Genomic DNA, 22,260 nt, shown 5'->3' with positions numbered 1-22,260 from the left:
CCTGTTGTCATCATTTCATGATTTAAGCATGTTTTCAGCACATTTTCATATTGCACGTAGCGCCTATGAAGGGGCGTGCAATCAGTAGAGATTGCTGATTAGCATTGCTTTTTAAAGTGGCTGCTTTTGAAAAAGTATTGTTTTAGGTGCTATTGTTATTAAAATATATTAAATTTTATTAAAAAAATAAAATAATAATGGCACGTACTCAACATATTTAAAATAATGCTTTTATTTTTTCCTTTTTCAAAATGACAGTTTGAATAATAATGTCAAACAGAGATAAAAGAATGGGTGTATGCCTGATAGAAGCAGCAGAGAATTAGATGGAAAGGAGTGGGGATCAGGTCAAAATTGAGAGGCCAAGATTTTTATATATAAATATATTGCAGAGAGAATGAATAGGAATTGCAGAGAGAAGTTGGGAGATGAGTAGGAAGAAAGCAGGTGAGTGGTGATGGTCAAATAGCTGTTTGGAATGTAGATTTTTGTAAAAATTCATAAATTTTTCTTAGGATTTAATCTAAAATCGTTTAAAGTGGAGAAAGCTTAAAAAATCATATATAATTGTGTTAGAATTCTTTAATTTTTTTTTAAAATGATTTATTTGAATATGTACCAGTATAATTTGTGTCAGCTTTTTTAATGTTTAATTTTCTCCTCAAATATACTAATTATATTATGACTTTTCTCGTTCTAGAATCGAAAGGTTTTTCTATTCCATCAATTTGTTCCTTTTGTTTTTATTAAGCGTAAGTCAATATTAAAGGGCTAAAAAAAAAAAAAAAGAATTAGACAAGACTAAAATAATCCATTTTAAAAAAATGTTGGATAATTTCTATGTTTATTATATAAATTAAATGGAATAAAATTTATTTAATTTCTTTTTTAATTTTAATTATTTCTTTAATTTATTTAACTTTAATTAAAACACGGAAACTTAAAATTTAGGAAAAACTTCAATAATATTAAATTAATTTTCATTTTGTAATTTAGATTATTTTTAAAATAAGCCAAATAATTTGTAAAAAATTAGCTAAGTCTTGTGAAGCTAATTTTCTCGCTCTTTTTTATGTTAGGTAATGAAATGTAATTTGTAGTGTAATGTATTACTTGAAAGAACCAAAATGTAACATAAGATGATTATAATCTTATATTTTTTTATGTAATTAAATTAATAATGAAATTTTAATATATAATATTATTTTTAAAAAATTTTTAATTTAAAATTATTAATATTTTTACTACTACAACTATTAATAAGTAGTGACACTAATAATAGTATATAAGTGAATAGTAATAATCAAGAGATGGTAGAATTGGTAATAGTCACATGATAATAGCAATTGTAATAAAAAGGTGGCGGTGGCGTAAGTTATTAAGCGATAAATAATAAAATATAATGTGATTTATTTATTTTATCAAAAAAAATTAATTAAATGCACGATATAACTATAATTACATTACACCTTTAAATACGTCATACAATATGGCAAAATTTTATAAATTGCTTTTTGAGAGTTGTTGTTTATTAGCTTTTATGATTTTTTTTTTCTTTAAAAATAAAATATAGAAGCATGGCAGATATCTCCATATACAAGCCATAGAGAATATACGTATCATTATTAGGGATTTACAATATAATTTATATATCACCTATTTATGATAAACTCCAATAATAATCAATGGAATTCTAACACAAGATAGAATATATTAAAAATAAAATCTTTAACCGTGGAGCCTATACTTAGTGATTTATTAGCTTCTATGCTTTTTTTTTTATTAATTTTTAAAAGAAATTAATATCTATAAATAAATTTTAATTTAATAACATTATAATTATTTTAAAACTATGAATTTTTGAATTTAAACGCATAAAAAAAATTTAATAATTATAACGTCCCAAAATCTAAGTGTCTAGAAGTTGCAATTTTTCCAAAGAATGACACAGGCACAGGAGACGTATGTTACTTGCCATTTGACAACTATGAACCTCGTCAATGTTAAACATAATTAATTAGGCTGATATATATATATATATATATATATATATATATTATAGCAACCCACGTTGGTTTTTTTTTTTCATTAAATTAATAATATAATAAATCGATAGCATGATATACACATTATAATATATAATATATAAACTTGTTGATATGCACATTTTATAGTCTAGGTTGCGATTTAATTTACTTGATTAAATAAATATATAAATATATATATTATTTTTATTAATTTTATTTTAAATTATTGTTTTCTTATTTTAATTATAACAAAAAATTTGAAAGATGAATCATGAGAATTAATCCGAGTGATAATGGGATATGCTTTATAATTTATTACTCTAATGATTAATATTTATGAGAGAATTTTGTAAATTAAGTATAAAATATTTTTAAATTTATATATTATATAAAATTGAAAAAAAAAAATTAACTAGATACATGAGACACTAGAGGTGAATATCATAATATTTAAATTTGATGATTTTAAGCTAAATTTATGTTAAAAATAATAAAATTTAAATATTTTTTTTTCCTCTGATACTAAACAATATATATAGATTATTTCAACCACCATTTAAATTTTACATAAAAATATTAATGCAATTGTAATAATCTGTTTTCTGAAAATGTGAGTAATCTACTCTTTATTAAAAATTGTTTTAATTGTATTTATAGACAGTATAATTTAAAAGAATTTTTTAATATAAAAATTTATTTTTATAGATTAAATGAATTTTTTTATAAAATAAAATTAAAATTTATAAATTTTAATTTTAAATTAAAGTTAAAAAATCATAAGGGAAACATAGAGGAAAGTTCGGGATAGGAAAATGATAAGTGAAAAAAAATAAACAAAACTTATTTGCAGCTGCTTTACGTTGTTGTTTTTGTTATTATTATAAAAATTAAAAAAATAAAAATAAAAACGCCGCCATATCATCATTAAAGTAAAAAAAAAAAAAAAAAATTTATAATCCCTCAATTTTCTGCGTGTAAGTTGGGTTGTCTTTTCTTTTATTATAAAAATAAATAATTTTCCTTTTTTAGAGCGAAATAAAAATTAAAAATAACAAAACGCCAAATGTAAACCCAACACCTGCATCTTCAAACCCCAACAACCTTCAAAACCCAACAACGACATTAACATCTCGTCTCCTTCTTCTTCTTCTCTCTCTGTGTTTTTTGGTAATTTTCTTAGTCTTTATTCCATCTGTATACAGAGAGATTAATATTATTACCAATATTAATATTAATTATTATTATTATTATTATTATTATTATTATTATAGCCATTTTAGGATCTATTACGCGCTTTGCGCTTCTTCCTTTCTCTTCCCCCTGCTCTAAATTTTCTATTTTTGTTCTTTCCGATCTCTCTCTCTCGGACAGACTACTGCCACCGAATTACGCATAGCACTGTCAGATCTGGGCTTTGCTTTTTCTTTTTTGGCTTTAAATTTGATCAATCGGATCCGGGTTTGTTTCATTTTTCTCTTTTTTTCTTTTTTTCAGATCTATATTTTGTTATGTGTGTCAAGTTTATTGATTTTTTTTAAAATCTGTTTCTCTGAATTTTTTTGGGGGGGAAGAAAGCCAACCCAGTTCTGATTTATCTGAATTATTGTTTTTCTAATTTATGCCTTGAATGATGATGCCTTTGATTGTGAGCCTTCTATGTTCTTTCATAGGTTGGTGGGTTTTGATTCTCTCTCTCTCTCTCTCTCTCTCTCTCTCTCTCTTAAAGGATCTGATTTTCCATTTATTGATTTATCTGCATTGTGAGGCATCTTGAAAAGGATTCTGTGGGAAAGCCATCTATAAGATCTTATCTTTGTTGAAAGTGCAACACAATCGTATGCCATATTTTTGGGTTGGTGATTGATCTGTTAAAGATTGCTCTTGTAAAATTTAACAGCTTAAAATCTTTTTTTTTTTTTTTCTTCCTGTGCTCTTGTAAAATTTAACAGCTTAAAATCTTTTTTTTTTTTTTCTTCCTGACTTAACTCTATATGATGTGGAATTAATGATGAATTCAATTTATTTGGATTGTTGGTAATGTTCATAGTGGTGTTTGTTGCTTTTATTGAGCTTCAAAGCTTTCTATCCTGACTTTTTATTCTGTAGTTAAATTTCGTTGGAACTTATTAGTTTATTTGTTGTTGAGTTTTGAATTGGATTTTTTTTTTGTTTTTATGTCTTTCCTTCGTTTCTTTTGTCATGTCAGAATCAATTTACGATTTGCCATTAATTACTTTATTTAACTTTTATATGAGTAAGAATACTTGATTCTAATTTGTGGGAGGGTAAAACAATTGTTGGTATTATTGAATTGTTTTTATTGTTGCTTGAAAATATTTTTTCTCTGATTTGCATCTTATTGAGTTCACTCTTCTTCTGGAATTCTAATCAGTTTGATTTCTTTTGAACAGGCATAAAAGGGGTCTTTGAATTGAACTGTGTGATTCACACTGCTAGTATAGGTCACTGCTTGTGACAATGAAGAAGGTCTTTGATCAAACTGTTAGGGACATGTAAGTATGATGTTTATTTTGAGTATTTAGTGTATGGGGTGGTAAATGACTTTAATCTCTCATTTATTATTAGAAGCTGGTTTGCAAACAAATTGTGGTGTGTATAAGGATGCTTTCTGTTGATGCAGAACCTTCAAAAGCTTCCAAACTTTTTAGGCTTTGACAAGGCTTTGGTATATTAATTATGCATTCTGCAACCTTATTTGTCTAATAGTTTCTCCTTCCCTGTGTTGTAGTAAAAGAGAAGTTAATAAGAAAGTGCTTAAAGTTCCTGGAATAGAACAGAAGGTAAGAATTTTTCCTCCTTTGCAAGTTCTCCAGAGTCCAGTCAATTGAGGATGTTAGCGTTAGCCTTGTTTAGAAGTGGATTTTAGATTGTTATCATGTAATATAACCTGCTCTTAGAGCTAGAGCTCATACAAAATATAATTCTTGTACCTTTTGCTTTCAGATTCTTGATGCAACTAGCAATGAGCCCTGGGGTCCTCATGGAACTCTCCTTGCAGATATTGCACATGCTACCAGAAATTAGTAAGACTGACTAATTACTTTACAGATAATTTTCTCTATGTACTTATTAAAGATGAACTCATTTTTAACTTTCTATGCAGTCATGAATACCAGATGATCATGGCAGTAATCTGGAAACGGATAAATGATACCGGCAAGAACTGGCGGCATGTCTACAAGGTCTGTATTTTTTCTATGCGTTTGTATCATGGAGTGTCATATGAGTATTATTTGTTGCCTTGTATGAAATGCGAATAATGTATCTTCTATGTGACCCCCCTTCAGGTGACTGTTCTTAGTTAAGCTCTTCAATTTCATGATGGACAATGCAAGTCTTAAAATTTTATTTACCTTATATAATAGGCATATGCCATTACTCTTCCCAGCATTGCATTTTAACAGAACTGAATACTTGTGCCTGGCTTCAGGCTTTGACTGTATTGGAATACCTTGTTGCTAACGGATCAGAGCGTGTCATAGATGAGATAAGGGAACATGCATACCAAATATCGGTAATTTCCTTCTCCTGAATGGTTTTGAGAACTATAGTGTTGGCACTTATGCATTGCAGCTGTCTGATCACATGCAATATTGTTTTTCTTCTCCTGCATTATAGACATTGGCAGATTTCCAGTATATTGATTCTAGTGGAAGGGACCAGGGTAGCAATGTCAGAAAGAAATCTCAAAGTCTTGTGGTCTTGGTGAATGATAAAGAAAGAATAATTGAAGTTAGACAAAAGGCTGCTGCTAATCGGGACAAGTGAGTTTTGCTTGAACCAAGTTGACTCAAAGCTTTCATGTTTATTTCTCTTATCTTTGTTAGTGCCTGTTTGGCATTAAGTTTGGAGGGCTCAAACTGCTTTTCTGAATAAAAGCACCATTTTAAATGTTGCTGAAAAAAACAGTTTAAAAAAAAACTGTTTTTTTATTTTAGTGTTCTTATGACTGAAACTTATCAAATTTAATTTTAAATTATTTTTTAATACTCTCTAATTAGTATATTTAAAAAAATAATTTTCGCAATAGTAGTTTGAAAAGCAATGCCAAATAGGCCCTTAGTATTGTTATTGAATTCCTATTGGTGGCTTTAATCATGAAGACACCAACATAGTTGCTTAATTCTTCACTATATGGCATTTGGAAACTTAGCACTTTCCAAGGGAATTTCTTTTTTTGAGATTATAACTGTTGAGACTTTGATAGGTTCCGCAACATGTCAGCTGGTGGAATGTATAGACCCAGTTCATATTCAAGTACCGGAGGATATGGTGACAAATATGACGATGACCGTTATGAAGGCCGCTATGGAAGCAGGGATGAAGATCGTAATGGATATGGCAATGGGAGAGAACGAGAATACAACTATAGGGATGATGATAGATATGGTAGATATGGGGACTCGTATGGTCGTGACGGAGATCGTTATGGCAGAGATTATGAGGAACGCTACAGCAGAGATGGATACAGGGAAGATGATTACCACGGAAGAAGTCAAAGGATTGATGATTATGGCTCAAGAAGCAGGAGTTCTGATAGAGACCGTGGTTTTGACGATGATGTTCAATCCTCATCTCGGTAATGGCTATTTTCTTTATAGAACTATTTATCATTATTGTGACTCTTCAAAATTCGAATTCACCATGAAAACAAAAGCTCTTAAACTGTTACTGATTCTTAATTTCTTTTATTGTAATTTGGGGAAATGGAGAAAACTTCAAATATTGAATTGGACATCATGCATGTTTCTATCTAGACAATCTAAATGGAGAAGTGTTCATTTACATCAATGCATGCATGTTAAGGGAATAAATGGAAATTTAGTGCATCATTTTAGTTATGTTATAAAATGATGTGTAAGGTTTTTTTTTTTTTTTTTTTTTTTTTTTTTTTTTTTTGAATCTGTGAAGAGTTGTTGCATAGTGATTTATAGTTATGTTATAAAGCCTTTTTTGAGTTGCACATGAAAGTTGCAAGAAGTTGATGATAAAGAATATTACTAGAAGATCATGAATGAATGAGTTTAAGATAAAAATAATTGGATAAATCATAAATTGAAAGTTTGAAATATATTGATTGATAAAAATTAGGTTTCATGGTCTGGGAAGATGTAGGATTGAATATTATTTAGAACATGTACTGCAAAAAAGATTAAAAAAAGGACTCTGAATTTGCAGTTGATCTGTTGTAGTTAGGGGAGAAACATATCATGTTGACTTGTTGCTAAAGTTAGTTTGGTTATTCATTTGGACATGTTGACATCAAATTTATGGCGAGTGAAACAAAAGTGCCAGAAATGATAAAATCTTATTCATACTAAATAAGAAAAATAAATATTTTTGAAAAAGTTGTTACGAAAAAATTAAGTCTTACTTAAATGGCCCTGCTCAATTCAATGCATGAGAAAGGAGAGGCTTCGAGTAGGGTATACTGATGTGTTAATAGGATGTCTAAAATAGCTAATGTGTTGGCCCATGAGCTTGTCTTCTCTCTTGTAATTTTAACAAATGTTGAATCTGTATTATCATACCATTACTTGAAAAAATAAATTATTTTTTGCCTCATGTTTCTGCAGTGGTAGTGGTGCTAGAGCTGATGATCAATCTCAGGATGGAAGGTAAGTTATTATATATGCATTCTTGACTTGGTGGCATTGCACTAAAGTTGGTAACTGCTGTATGACTAAATTGATTGTCAGCATTGCCAGGCGGCTTGAACGAAAATTTTCTGAACAGAATATTGCTCCTCCTAGTTATGAAGAAGCTGTAAGTGAATCCCGGAGCCCTGCACAAGGTGAAAGGTATTAAATTTTGTACCATTGAAATGTAGTAAGATTCTGCTTCCATCATGTATATTGATTTCATTAATGTTGTAGGAATGGAGAAACTTCAACTGCATCTGCTCCTGGAGTTTCTTCTCCAGCAGCACCTAGAGCTTCCTCTCCACCTGCACCCAGAGCTGCTTCTCCCTCTGCAAGCAATAATCAAAGTCAAACAACTACTGTTTTGAGTGCACCTGTAACTCCTGTTGGCCAGGCATTCGAGGTGGCTGATGAATTTGATCCACGTGGTCCTGGTTCAGGTACAGAAACTTGTGAACATGTGTTTGTGTACTAATGCCATTATTTTATTGTTTCAATGATTAATAGTGATCATCATTAGAATCTTATTTCACTTGTTAAGATGGAATGTCTAACAAGGGTGCTGACATTTGTGTTACCATCCATGTTGGTCATATTTACCTGATATGGTCTTCAAACTGATTATGTGATATTTGTTTGTCTTGATGTTAAGAGTTCCATGCCATTGACATGAACAAAGAAAGTGTATTTTAGACATACAACATGTGCTATATTCAACCTGATTGCTTGAGTGAGTGTTTCTTGCAGTTGTCCATTCACATGAAACCCTTTTTCCATTTTGGTGAATTATTTGTGCTTTATGTGAATGAGCTAAAGTTCCCTCGATGCTATGATTTGGTTAGAAAATTGGCTTATCTGATCCACTGTGACATGAAATTCTTTTTGTTTGTGTTTGACATTTGAGTGGACAATTGCAGAAGGATTCAATTGTCTAAATAAAATGTCTACAATTGTGAAATGTTATTTTGGGTAAAATACATCACTGGTTATCAAACTTTGGGGTAATTTCACCTCAGTCATAACTCCAATTTTGTTCCAGTTTCATCATTAAATTTTGATTGTCTACCATAGTTGGAGAGTGTGCCTCAAAGCTCAAGGCTCAACAGGCACTAGGTCTAGTATTTACTGTATTTAGGCAGGTGAGCTAGCCGAGGCATGCACTTTTTTTTTTAGGTGTGAGTGGACACTCATTAATACAAACTATAGCTTAATTGAGAATGCACTGGAAAGCTTTTGGCACTGATGGTTATTGTTGGCAACAATAGGATCCTAATGTCCTTTCCACAAATTGTAGCTTAGATAAGAAAGTGCTGAAAAGGTTTAGGACTGCTGATTATTCATGGAAACTAGGCCTCATAAGAGGGGCGCCGTATTATGACTAATTTGAGCTATATGGTTATTTGGGTAAGGGTTTACTTGATGAACTATAAAATTTAAAGTTCCATTGAAGAAAATAACTAAAGCCTTTTTGTTGCAGTGTTCCTCTGTATACTAAAAAGTTTTCTCACAAATGATTGCTTAGTTGCATTTATTTATTTATTTTTTCAACTTGTGTAATAAGTGACTGGGAAAAGACAAATTGTAACTGTAGATTTCTTGTCATGCCTTTGTTCTACGCAACACTTGATTAGCTAAGGGCCTAGTCGGGGTCTATGTTTTTTTTTTTTTTTGGTTGTCTTATAGGAAAGAATTGTATATGTGAAAAACAAGTTGATGAAAACAAGTAAAAATTACTTCCTATGGTTTTCACTTGTTGTAGCAATTTATTTTCTCACTTTATGATGTTAAGTGACAAAAACAAACATATTTTTATAATATAATTTTTTTTTAAAGTATTGAACAATGAAAAAAAAAAAAAAGCATGGATGCCAAATGGCTCCAAGATTTCTTTCTTTCTTTTTCCCAAATCATGGTCCAACAGCAAGTAAAGTGTTTGATTATTTAACATTCTCTCCATTCAGCAAAAGTGACCTGCACACCTAGGTTCTTTTTGCCTCAGTGGTTTGATTGGCAGCCAGTTGAAGTTGGTGTCAAGGGTTAGCTTGTCTTGACTATTGTTATCATTATTACTAGTATTTCCCTGATTGGTAGGTGGAGGGATAGGGATTGGTAGGAATAATGACTGGAATGCTTGCTTGGAGTGTGAACTGTTATGATAGGTGGTATTTGATGTTAATTGTTGAAAAAAAAAAAGGTTTTAAGTAGTTGAGATTGGCTTTTGTTGCCGCTACTCTTGCAATGATTATCGCCATAAATGGAAATGCATATCTTTAATCTCTTTTTATTTTTTTTGCAGCTGCTTCTGCTGTTGCTACTACCTCAAACAATGATGAAGATTTACTCGGCTCTCTGTCAGATTCATTTACTGCAAATCCATTGGCCATCATGCCAGTGACCTCTGCAACTACAACCTCTGAAGCTGATGCCCCTGCAAACTTTTCAGGATCGACATTTGCTGCAACACAGCCAGCATCTAATGTTATGAATCAGGTAAGCATATTATTTTAACATTATATGTGTGTGAATTCCATAAATGTTTAATGGAACCCGGGTATGGGATTCAATTTTAAGAGCAAGACCCTAAGAATATTACCTTTTTGTAATTGCCCAAGTTATGTGGAATTAAATAAGTGTTCAGCTCGGGTTGTACAAACAAGATCTGATTATTGGAGTACAAGTGTCAGATGCAAGAGTTGCACTTTTTGATCTCATAATAGTAAAGATCTAAGGATGATAACCATCTTGCTTATGTATCTTCTTGCCGATGTTATATCAGCTGATCATATTCCTGGTCTCTTATGTGCTTAATTGAAAGAATGTATAGAAACTCTACACTGCCCTCTCACTCTAATTTTGACTTGCATCTTTTTTGGCTTAGTGTCACCCATGGTCATTGAATTTATGAGTGAATTTCACTATGGCCATTGAATTGTATTGATAAAATCACTTTAATTTTGTTTCAATAAGGTTAATGTTCCTAAATATTTTGTAGAGGTTTGGCCTTTTTTTTTATGAACTAAGGCCTTGTAGCCTAATTTTTCATCGAAACTCAACTCAACTCAACTCAACTAAGCCTTTATCCCAAAAATTTGGGGTCAGCTATATGGATTCGCTTTTTCCACTCTGAACGATTTTGGGTTAAATCCTCAGAAATGTGTAATGCTTCTAAGTCATGCTGTACTACTCTACTCCAAGTCAATTTAGGTCTACCCCTTTTTTTCTTTCTATCCTCTAGCCTAATGTGCTCTACTTGTCTAACTGGAGCCTCCGTATGTCTACGCTTCACATGACCAAACCACCTCAATCTCCCTTCTCTCAACTTATCTTCAATTGGCACCACTCCTACCTTTTCTCTAATACTTTCATTACGGATTTTATCTAGTCGAGTATGGCCACTCATCCACCTTAACATTCTCATCTCTGCAACTCTTATCTTAGATGCATACGACTCTTTCAGTGCCCAACACTCACTACCATATAGCATAGCCGGTCGTATGGTCAGACGGTAAATTTTCCTTTTAATTTATTGGGAATCTTACGATCACATAAAACTCCGTGGCACGTCTCCACTTCAACCATCTGGCTTTAATCCTATGACTAACATCCTCCTCACATCCCCCATCTACTTGAAGAACTGAGCCTAGATATTTAAAGTGATTACTTTGGGACAGTGCCACTCCATTCAAACTAACCCCTTCCTTATCACCAATTTGGCCTTCACTGAACTTGCAATGCATGTATTCTGTCTTCGTTCTACTTAACTTAAAACCCTTTGACTCTAGAGTACTTCTCCAAAGTTCTAGCTTCCTATTGACTCCTTCTTGTGTCTCATCTATCAGAACAATATCATCCGCAAACATCATGCACCAAGGAATACTCTCTTGTATATGTTTCGTCAGTTCATCTAAAACTAATGTAAAAAGGTAAGGGCTTATGGCTGATCCTTGGTGTAATCCAATTGAGATCGGAAAATCTCTTGTGTCCCCTCACTGTCGCACAATAGTAGTTGCTCCTTCATACATATCTTTCAATACTTGTATGTACCTAATAGATACCCTCTTTTGTTCTAACGCATTCCATAAGACCTCTCTTGGAACACTATCATAAGCCTTCTCCAAATCAATAAAAACCATGTGTAGATCTTTCTTCCCATCTCTATATTTCTCCATCAAGCTTCTAATGAGAAAGATTGCTTCCATAGTTGAATGACTGGGCATGAAACCAAATTGATTGAGAGAGATAGAAGTATCATGACGTAGTCGATGCTCCACAACTCTCTCCCACAACTTCATAGTATGGCTCATGAGTTTAATTCCCCTATAGTTTGAGCAACTCTGTATGTCTCCCTTATTTTTAAAAATAGGTACTAAAATACTCTTCCTCCATTCATCAGGCATTTTCTTTGAGTTTAGAATCTTATTAAATAATTTAGTTAACCATGCCACTCCCATATCTCCCAAATACTTCCACACTTCAATTGGTATTTCATCGGGTCCACAGGCTTTACCTACTTTCATTCTCTTAAGTGCTTCCTTTACTTCTAAAGATCTAATCCTTCTAGTATAATTTACATTCTTTTCTATTGTTCTATAATCTATATTCACGCTATTTCCATTTTGACTATTATTAAAGAGATCATTAAAATAATTTCTCCATCTTTCTTTAATGTCCTCATCTTTCACCAATACTTTTCCTTCTTTATCCTTAATGCACCTAACTTGATTGAGATCTTGACATTTCCTTTCTCTACTCCTTGCTAATCTATAAATATCTTTCTCCCCTTCTTTAGTTCCAAGTTTCTCATATAACTTTTCAAAGGCATGTGCTCTTGCTTGGCTAACTGCCTTTTTTGCCTCTTTCTTTGCTATCTTGTACTGTTCATATGCCTCATTATTATCACATTTAGGTAATTTCTTATACCATTCCCTTTTTCTCTTCACTGCCTTTTGTACTTCCTCATTCCACCACCATCTCTCTTTTGAGGGTGGTCCATGTCCTTTAGACTCCCCAAGTACTTTTCTAGCTACTTCTCTAATCTTTAATGCCATCTGTATCCACATATCATTGGCCTCCATATCTAGCTTCCATACTTCGGACTCAAGAAGCTCATTTTTGAACTTCACTTGCTTTACTCCTTTGAACTCCCACCACTTTGTTTGAGCTACACTATTTCTTCTGACCTTACTTGAATTGTTCCTAAACTTGACATCCAAGACCACCAACCTATGTTGACTTGTTAAAGCCTCTCCTGGAATGACCTTGCAATCCTTGCATAGAGCTCTATTTGTCTTCCTGGTTAAGAGGAAGTCGATTTGGCTTCTATGTTGCCCACTTTTGAAAGTCACTAAATGTGACTCTCTTTTTATAAAGTAGGTATTTGCTAGTATTAGGTCGTATGCCATAGCAAAATCCAGGATGTTTTTTCCCTCCTCATTTCGACTGCCAAAACCAAAACCTCCATGAACATTCTCATAACCTTGGCTATCACTTCCTACATGTCCATTCAAATCTCTACCAATGAAAACATTCTCTTCATTCGGTATGCTTTGCATTAAATCATCCATATCTTCCCAAAACTTTTGTTTACTCTCACTGTCTAGTCCTATTTGTGGGGCATAAGCACTAACTATATTTATTGTTTCTCCGTCTAGTACTAGCTTTACTAGTATAATTCTATCTCCTACTCTTTTCACAGCTACTACTGCGTCTTTCAATGTCCTGTCTATGATTCATCGAAACAATATTAAAAAAATTTTACTTGGTTAATTTAATAGATTTTATTGAAATTCTGCCAAAATCTAGCAATAGTGACCTCCATTGAAACAAAATCAAGGCTAAGTGATTTTGTTTTACAAATTGAAGTATACTGAGTGTGATGAAATCATTAATCTGTTTAATGATCTTAAGTGAAAGAAAAGTCCATCTTTCTTTTTTTTCCCCTTCATAATGAGTTATTATTTTGGTGTTCTAACATTTACAATTGTAATATAAAAAATTATATGCTGTTCATGCAGTCATTCGAAGATCCATTTGGTGACTCTCCATTTAAGGCTATCCCTTCCGCCGATGATGCTATCTCAGCTCAACAGCAGACTTCTACCTCTGTAGTCGCTTTCCAGCCTACTATGAATCAAAATGCTGAAATGCCGCCAGCAGTGCCACTAGACGCAGTGAATAACTTTGACTTTGGAGACACATTATCTGGCCTGACTTATTCAGCACCCAATGTTCAACCAACCTCTACAAACTCACAGTTTATCCCTCAGGAACTTTCAACTTCACAGCAGGAAACTGATATTCTGGCAGATATCCTCCCACCATCCAGTCCTTCACCTGCAGTAGCAGCACACACAGGTTTCTCAGATGTGGCTGGTCAACCTGTAGAGCCAAATGCTAGTATTTATGGATACTACAATTCACAGGCAGGATCTGTGGCACCAGTAGCTCCAAACATGGGTGCTCAGCCTTCACAATTCAACAGTGGGAATTTCCTCCCACATGGAGGATCTACGGCTCCTTTCCCTTCAAACGTGGCTCAACAAACTCCAGCTGGACCTGGGTCACAATTTAACAATGGAAATTTACTTCCACAGCAAAGTTCTCTAGCCACAGTTGTCTCACCCACTTCTCACCATCTGGCAAGTGGACCAGCTCCACAGTTTAGCAATGGAAATTTTCTCCCGCAACAAGGCTCTGCTACCCCAATAGCTCACCATACCACAAGTGGGCCAACTCTACAGTTAAACAATGCAAACTTTCTCCCACAACAGGGCTCTGTTGCCCCAGCAGTCTCGCAAGCTGCTTACCATGCAACGGGACCAACTCCACAGTTTAACAATGGAAACCTTTTCCCACAACAGGGTTCTGCTGCCCCAGTAGGCTTACAAGTTGCTCATCAAAATGCAATAGGACCAACTCCACAGTTTAACAATGAAAACATTTTGCCACAAGGCTCTACTGCCCCTGTTGCTTCACAAGTTGGCTATCAAGCTTCAACTGGATCTGCTGCTCAACCTGTAACTGATGTCCTAGGCAACTTTTTTTCAAAAGGGTCAAACACATCCGTGGCATCTCAGCCAGCTCTTCCATCTTCAACAGGATCACTTGCAATAGTTCCTCAACCATCAAAGGACAAATTTGAGACCAAGTCAACAGTTTGGGCAGATACACTGAACAGAGGGCTAGTCAACTTGAATATTTCTGGCCGTAAGTTCTTGACAGTATTTTAATCTAAAAATATTTTTTGAAGTTATTTTTATGATCAATTAATATTTTTCTTGTACGAGAGATGTAACATCATGGTCTTTGCAATATACAGCTAAAATCAATCCATTGTCTGACATTGGAATTGATTTTGATGCTATTAATCGCAAGGAGAAGAGAATGGAAAAACCAACAACAGCTGCTGTTACATCTACCGTCACAATGGGTAAAGCTATGGGATCTGGTTCTGGTATAGGCCGAGCAGGTGCAAGTGCTCTTAGGGCTTCTCCAAATCCTACGATGAGTCCTGGCATGGGAATGGGTGCAGGCATGAATATGGGAATGGGTATGGGCATGGGTGGAGGTCGAGGCATGGGAGGTTATGGAGGCCTGAATCAACCCATGGGAATGGGGATGGGCATGAATCAACCCATGGGAATGGGCATGAACCAACCCATGGGAATGGGAATGGGGATGGGTGTGAACCAACCCACGGGTATGGGAATGGGAATGGGGATGGGGATGGGTATGGGAATGGGAATGGGGATGGGGATGGGTATGGGGCAAGGTGGCTATACGCAACCTCCTGGATCATCCATGCCTGGTGGTTATAATGCCATGATGGGCACAGGTGGTTATACTCAACAGCCATATGGTGGAGGATATCGATGAGATAGATCCACTTTGTGATGATGTTGAAGTGTTATGAAATATCAGTTGTCTTTGAGACACAGATGGCATAGCACCCAGTGTTACAGTTGAACATGCATAGTAGTCTCATATATGGTCTAGGATGTATTTTGGGTCATAGTTGTAACATTATGACATGCAGCTTGATGTGTATCCATCAGCCTCAATATCTCACTATTGGTTGCAATATCATTCATTTTGGGTCGGAAGAGTTGGTTTAGGTGCATTGCTGATTTCAGCTGTTGTGAATTTGTAATATGGTGAGGATAACTTTTCTCGTTGTCGACCCTCAAATTTTTTTACTTGTAGCTTGTCAGATATATTCTGTGCTTGGCTATTCAAAAAACAATAAATCTAAAAATTCATTTGTCTATTTTGTCTGTATATTCCATGCTCAATTTTCTGGCTTTCCATAGATATGCTCTATTTATTTTTTAACAGTCTCAATAATTGAATGTCTTTGTGCCGGTTTCCGTTTGCTTTAGGATGCTTTTTGGCAAAATCACATTTCCTAAAATTTTCATAGTTCCTTCGTTTGTAAAAATCCCTTAACGAGAGATTTTAATCTTTCATGTGATATGAGATTTTGTAAAATTTTTTAACTTTTAATAAATAAGGAATTCTAAAATAAGAGGGTTTTTTTTTTTAATTTTTTTAATTATTATTTTTTAAAAATAAAGCTCTATTTGTTGGTTTAATATAGTCAATTTTTAATTTTTGATTTAATTTAACTCAACAAATTTTGGTTTAGTGTAGTCAATCTCCCTCGTTAGATTACAATCGCTGTTTTCTTTGTACTTAATTATTTTTTGATATTAAAATGCTTTTATATTATATAATTAATTAAATAAAAATAGTAAAAATATCATTTTTATTATTTCATATTATTAATTAAATTGAAAATATAAAAAACATTATATTTATATTTTCGTATACTTAATTAAAATTAAAAATTATTATTATAATAAATTTTATTTATTTAAATTAAAAAATATTATTTTATATTTTTCATGTTTAATTAAATAGAATTAAAAATATAAAAATATTATTTTTTATTTCCATATTATTAATTAATATTAAAAAAGTAAAATATAAAAAATTAACTAATTATACTTATTTAATTAACATTAAAATAATTAAGTAATTAACATTAACAAAATAATTAAGTAATTAACTTTAAAAATATTAAAAAAAAAAAATCAACTCACGTACCAAAGTGGGTGGTGAGTAGCACATTCCTCAATTTTGGAAAAATTGAACATAAATTAAAATTTTTAGATTAATTGAATCAAAAGTTAAAAATGAATTAAATTGAATATTTTTAATAAATATAAGAGACAAATTAAGCTTTATTTCTTAATTTTTATTATAGACATAACTTTAAATTTATGGATTTGGACATACATATCAAATGGGAGAGATTTCTTTCCCGTCTGACGTTGATGTGCAACATATGAGCGCCACATCTGCAATGCTAATGCTATTATATATTTTGTTGCATAAATTCAAATGATAAAAAGTACAATTTCTTAATTAAAAAAAAAAAAAAATCTTAGGCCTTGAATTAAAAAAAAAAGTGATTAAATATTATAATTATTCTAATCCTTTGCCTCTCTCTCTCTCTCTCTCTCTCTCTCTCTCTCTCTCTCTCTCTCTCTCTCTCTATATATATATATATATATATATATATATATATATATATATTTATCTCCCTTCTCCCTTTTCCCTCTCTTTCTTTTCATTTTTCTTTCTTGTGTTTCTCTCCTTATTTCTTCCTATCTATCTTTGGCTATATTTCTCAAAAGTATTCACAAAATTCGAAGTAAGTTGCAAGATTCACAAATCCAAAACAAAATTGCAAAATATAAGTAAAAATTTCTCTATATTATGCTAAAATTGAGAATCATTAACTTGGCTACAATTGGAGTTGTGTGTGTAACGTCTCAAGGTCGATGAGGGCAGGCATAAGAGCAGGACTGTAAGCTGGCTTCTAGGCGAAAGGGGTAGGAATGAATTGTCTTACATTGGAAATGGAGGAAAATAAAAGAGTATTCATAAGAATATGACTTGCCTAATTACATAACACAATTTTTTAAGCCTGATGATAGCGAAATCCCAGTGGTGAGTATTACATGCCTAGCATTATTGTTTAAAATAATTTATATATTCAACCTAAAAGGAATTATTTTATCTGTTTAATATAATTATCATGTTCTATCTCAATTAAAAATTAGGCAAAAGGCCTCTTTAATCTCTTATAAATTACTCAAATAGTTACTTAAGCCCTAGTCAATCATTTTCATTCATTTAAAACCCTAACAATAGAAAAATCAATCCAAAAGTTAACGTCATTTAATATTTGTTAACTGGGTGGTGTAGTCTTCTTCGAAAATCACACCTAAAAGTACTAATCCCTATGCAATCCCATAAAATAATGCTCAACCTTCTCACCCAACACTGTACCAGAAGAAATTTTTTTTGAAATTCTCTAAAGTAATAAACCCTAAATGCAAATGGAAGTGGCTACGATAGTGGATGCATGGTGATCAAATGTTGAATTCGAACTTGTTTTGACAATGGTAAGTCATTTTCTTCAACTAATGACATTAATACATCTGTGTGTGATGATAAACATGGTTTTTCTTATGCATGTGATAGTGTCACTCTCGTGGGAGTCTTGTAGTAGGTAGTATTAATTGTGTGTTATGGTAAAGCGAGATTACTCAGTGATTTTATATTACTCAGTGCTTGTGTGGGGCAATGGGTTGAGGAATAAAAAATGTAAAGCTTTGATGTGGTCCCATTGCTGGTCAAATTTATATTGAAATTTAATGGGCATGTTGACAAACTATGTCTTTTTTTGTATTATTTTATCGTAATGCATTATATGTAATCTAATACAATTTTTTTTGGTTTTGTCTTTTGTTTGTTTAAATTGTGGTTATATGTTGTTAACTATATTTGGAGTTAGGCGATGGATTTAATTGATTTGGTGTTTCATTGTGAGAGTAAGTTTCTGCAAAGTAATGGGGAGGTTAGGTATGAGGGAGGGGACATATATATTGCTAACAACTTTGATCTTGATTACTTATGTTTTTGGGATATTAAAGATGTTTACATTAAGCATTTACAATATCTTAATGTGAAAAAAAATATGGGTTTGAGAACCATTCATGTCCATGAAAGAAGTACTATTCTTATTAGTTGATGATAATTCATTGTTAAGGATGGCTAAATATGCTAGAAAGGTTAAGGAAATTCATATATATGGGGAGCATGAAGTTGATATTCCTGAACATAGTGAATCAATTCCTTCATTGCCAAAAATTGTTAGTTCGTTAAACTTTGGTTGCAGTTATGGAAATGTAAATGAAAAATGCCTTTTTTAGGATGGATGATGCAACAGGGGTTAGGTTTGACAATATGAATGGGGCAAGGTTTAATGAAAATGGGATGAGTACACAAGGTAGTTCTGTTAACATGGAGGGATTTGCTGAGTTTATATTCAAAGACCCAATTGTTGATGGTGAGTTTGTCAAAGACTTTGGGGGTTTAGGAGAAGAAGTGCTAGTAGTTAATAATGATGATGAAATTGGGGTAGAAGAGATTGGTAAGGCAACAGGGCAAGATATTAAAAAAAGCTAAGGGTAATAAGAGTGACAGTGAAGCAAGTTTAGGTGAAGAAATAATTATTGAACCCGATGAGGACGAAAGGTCTAGTTCAAGCCATGACAATAAGAGCAATGCCAGCGAGTAATTTTCATCTGATGATCTTGGATATTATGAGTCTTGTGATGACTTGAGTGGTGAGGAAGTAGAAGAGGTATATAGGAAGAAATCTAAGAGGCCAAAGTTTGATAAAGATGCTGAAATTCCTACATTCAGCTTGGGGATGGAATTTTTTGATGCTATGAGTTTAGGAAAGCCATAACTAAACATTCTATAGTCAGAGGGGTTAAAATTAGATTCACAAAAAATGAGCCGCATAGGGTAAGGGCTAAGTGTCAAGAGAAATGTCCGTTTGTGATATTTGCAAGCAGAACTAAGAAAGATGATCCACTTGTCATCAAACTTTGAAATCTGCACATAAGTGTTATAGGGTCTTTAAGAACCCTATGATTAGTTCAACATTAATTGCTAATTACTTTAAGAAGAGAATATATCAAAGGCCGGACAATAAAATTAGGGAGTTAAAATGCTTTGTAAAAGAGGAGTTGAAAGTTCATATCACTTATTCAAAGTTTAAGAGGGCAAATAGATTATTACTTAGGGAGATGGATGGAAATTATAAGGCTGAGTATGTATGTATTAAGGGTTATGTAGCAGAGATAGATAGGTGTAATCCTAGATCAGTTTTTAGAGTAGATTTGAGTAAAGAAGGACTGAAACAAGGGAAAAGGGTGTTTGATAGGTTGTTCATGTGTTTAGAAGCATGTAAAAGGGGTTGGGTGAGTGGATGCAGGCCTATTATAAGAATGGATGGCAATTTGTTGAAGGGTATTTGTAAAGGATCGGTTTTATGTGCTATGGGAAAGGATAGGAATAACCATATGTTTCTAATAGCTTGGGCTGTTTGTCAATCTGAAGATAAAGGCAATGGGAAATGGTTTTTGCAATGGTTGGTGATACAGTTGGACTTAAAAGATGGAAGTGCCATAATAGTTGCTTCTGACATGCAAAAGGTACTAAGTTTTATTATTTGCACTTAATTTCTGAATTTATTTTATTAATGGGTAAAAATATTTACCAAATTATTTGTGTATAGGGTCTTATTCCAACTATTCAGGAAGTTCTACCCTATGCAGAACATAGGTTTTGTGCAAGACACATCTATGCAAATTGGAGAAGGGCTGAATTGAAGGAAAATTTTTTTGCATGTGCATAGAGTACATATGAGGAGGAATTCAAAGACAATTTCAAGAGATTGGCAACCCATGGAAAGAAAGCAGTTGAGGATTTACTATATTATCCACCACAGACCTGGGTCAAGGCTTACTGTAGCAGTAGATGTAAAAGTGATATGATGGACAATAATGTATTAGAGACTTTCAATTTATGGATAAGGGATGCAACAGACAAGCCTATCATAAGCATGCTTAAGCAATTGAGGATTCAAGTAATGAATAGGATAGTGGACAACAGGAGGTCTACATGCAAGTGGATATGTGAGTGGAGTCCAAAAAGTATTAAGAAGTATGAAAAACAGTTGAAAATTTCAAGTCAATGCACAATGGTGTTTAATGGAGATTCTGGGCATGAAATAAGTTAAGGAGATGACAGACATACTGTTTTCTTAGACAAGCGGGTTTGCACATGTAGGATTTAGGACTTGACTGGGATCCCATGTGCTCATGCTATATGTGCATTTTATCATGACAACTAAGATCCATTAATCTATATGTTAACATGGTATCGTAGGGACATTTACATGAAGAGTTATTAGCATTGTATTCAACCTGTAAGAGGGAAGCAATTCTGGAGATGTGATGAATTTGAAACAGTTGACCCTGCTGAGTACAAGAGACAATCAGAAAGGTTGAAAAAGAAAAGGGTAAAGAGTAAGGATGAGCCAAAGAAACTACCAAGGACTGGAAAGTTATCTGGAGTTGGACATCATGTAACTTGCAGCATTTGCAAAGAAGTAGGAGACACCAAAAAGGGTTGTAAGTGAAAGATAAATGCACCAAAAGGTGCAAAAATAGCAATTTAAAATTTTTTAAGCCTAGGATTTCATGCAACATACAAACCATTTATACTGTTGCAAAAACTACATGTTTTAATTACAATAAATTATAACTCAATTGCTAACATGCTTAATTACCATCAGGACACTAAAACCCTAAAAATAACAAGATCAAGTTTAAGGATTTTACCCTAAAGGTGCAGAATCAAATTCCAACACCTAATCCGGGTATAGAAGACTATCAAATGTTGATCCTCTAGTTTTTCCACACAAATACCTTGATCAAAGCTTCCTTGAATGAACCAAAAACTCCTTTTTTTGCTTCCAAGTGATTTGGCCAAGCTTACACAGGGAGAAGTTTAGGGCTTTTCTAGGTTTTAGCTTTATGGAAGTGTATAGAAACTGTTTTTATACCTTTAAGGCAAGAGTTATACCTTCTAATATCTCTTGAATTAAGCATATAAGGAAGAAGGAGAGTTTTGGCTTGAGAGAGCAAGAGTGGTTTGGCCAAGATAAGAAGAACAAGAAGAATAATATTTTTTTCTTTTCTTTCTCTTAAATATTTTAATTTCCCTAATTATAATCAATTTGACAAGTGTCCACATTTAATTCCATAATTAAATGTATTTTCTAATTCTTATTAGGCCACTTATCAAGTTAAGATAATTAGGAAATTAAAATTTCAATTAATTAGTATTATGAAAAACTATCACTTTCTTTCTCCTTTGACTAAAGTCAAATTAACCAAATTAATTTATTCCTTTATGAATAATTAATCAAGTTTACATTTAAACACTTTAAATATTAACTTGATTACTTCCATTGATAAATTTAGTTTCAAGTCATGCTAGGGACTTTGCAATCTAATCACAAACTAAAATTATAAATTTGATTAATTAACCAAACCATTTAATCAATTAATCAAATTAATTATGCTTTGATCATATTATTTTTATGTGTGTGACTTACTAGATTTATTATTAATTGGCAATGA

The 22,260-nt window shown here is 32.7% G+C and overlaps 1 protein-coding gene across 4 annotated transcripts; it reads left to right on the top strand.

Annotated features, from left to right (window-relative positions):
* The first annotated feature begins 4,390 nt into the window (after positions 1-4,390).
* LOC110641160 (clathrin interactor EPSIN 2) lies at positions 4,391-15,956 on the top strand. 4 transcript variants are annotated; one of them, XM_058148421.1, is made up of 13 exons: positions 4,391-4,540; positions 4,777-4,828; positions 4,992-5,071; positions 5,152-5,230; positions 5,479-5,562; positions 5,667-5,812; positions 6,256-6,627; positions 7,625-7,666; positions 7,748-7,849; positions 7,925-8,130; positions 10,026-10,180; positions 13,705-14,896; positions 15,009-15,956. In XM_058148421.1, the coding sequence occupies exons 1-13, from the start codon at positions 4,506-4,508 to the stop codon at positions 15,563-15,565; spliced, it is 3,102 nt and encodes a 1,033-aa protein (XP_058004404.1). In that variant the 5' UTR covers positions 4,391-4,505; the 3' UTR covers positions 15,566-15,956. The 4 variants fall into 4 exon arrangements, with proteins under 4 accessions (XP_058004404.1, XP_058004403.1, XP_058004405.1 ...); XM_058148420.1 differs by having other exon boundaries at positions 4,392-4,540; positions 7,757-7,849; positions 9,987-10,180; XM_058148422.1 differs by having other exon boundaries at positions 4,392-4,540; positions 10,047-10,180.
* The last annotated feature ends 6,304 nt before the right edge of the window (positions 15,957-22,260 follow it).

The sequence above is a fragment of the Hevea brasiliensis genome, chromosome 6, assembly GCF_030052815.1.
Source record: "Hevea brasiliensis isolate MT/VB/25A 57/8 chromosome 6, ASM3005281v1, whole genome shotgun sequence".
Lineage (NCBI taxonomy): Eukaryota > Viridiplantae > Streptophyta > Magnoliopsida > Malpighiales > Euphorbiaceae > Hevea > Hevea brasiliensis.
This window is presented reverse-complemented; position numbering and strand designations above follow the sequence as displayed.

What these genes read in the sequence shown, in the direction of transcription:
- LOC110641160 (XM_058148419.1), top strand. Translation starts at nt 4,506, where the DNA reads ATGAAGAAGGTCTTTGATCAAACTGTTAGGGACAT. An exon ending in GCTGCTGCTAATCGGGACAA is followed by an intron (nt 5,813 to 6,255) that starts GTGAGTTTTGCT and finishes AGACTTTGATAG; the next exon opens with GTTCCGCAACATGTCAGCTG. An exon ending in CATCTAATGTTATGAATCAG is followed by an intron (nt 10,181 to 13,704) that starts GTAAGCATATTA and finishes CTGTTCATGCAG; the next exon opens with TCATTCGAAGATCCATTTGG.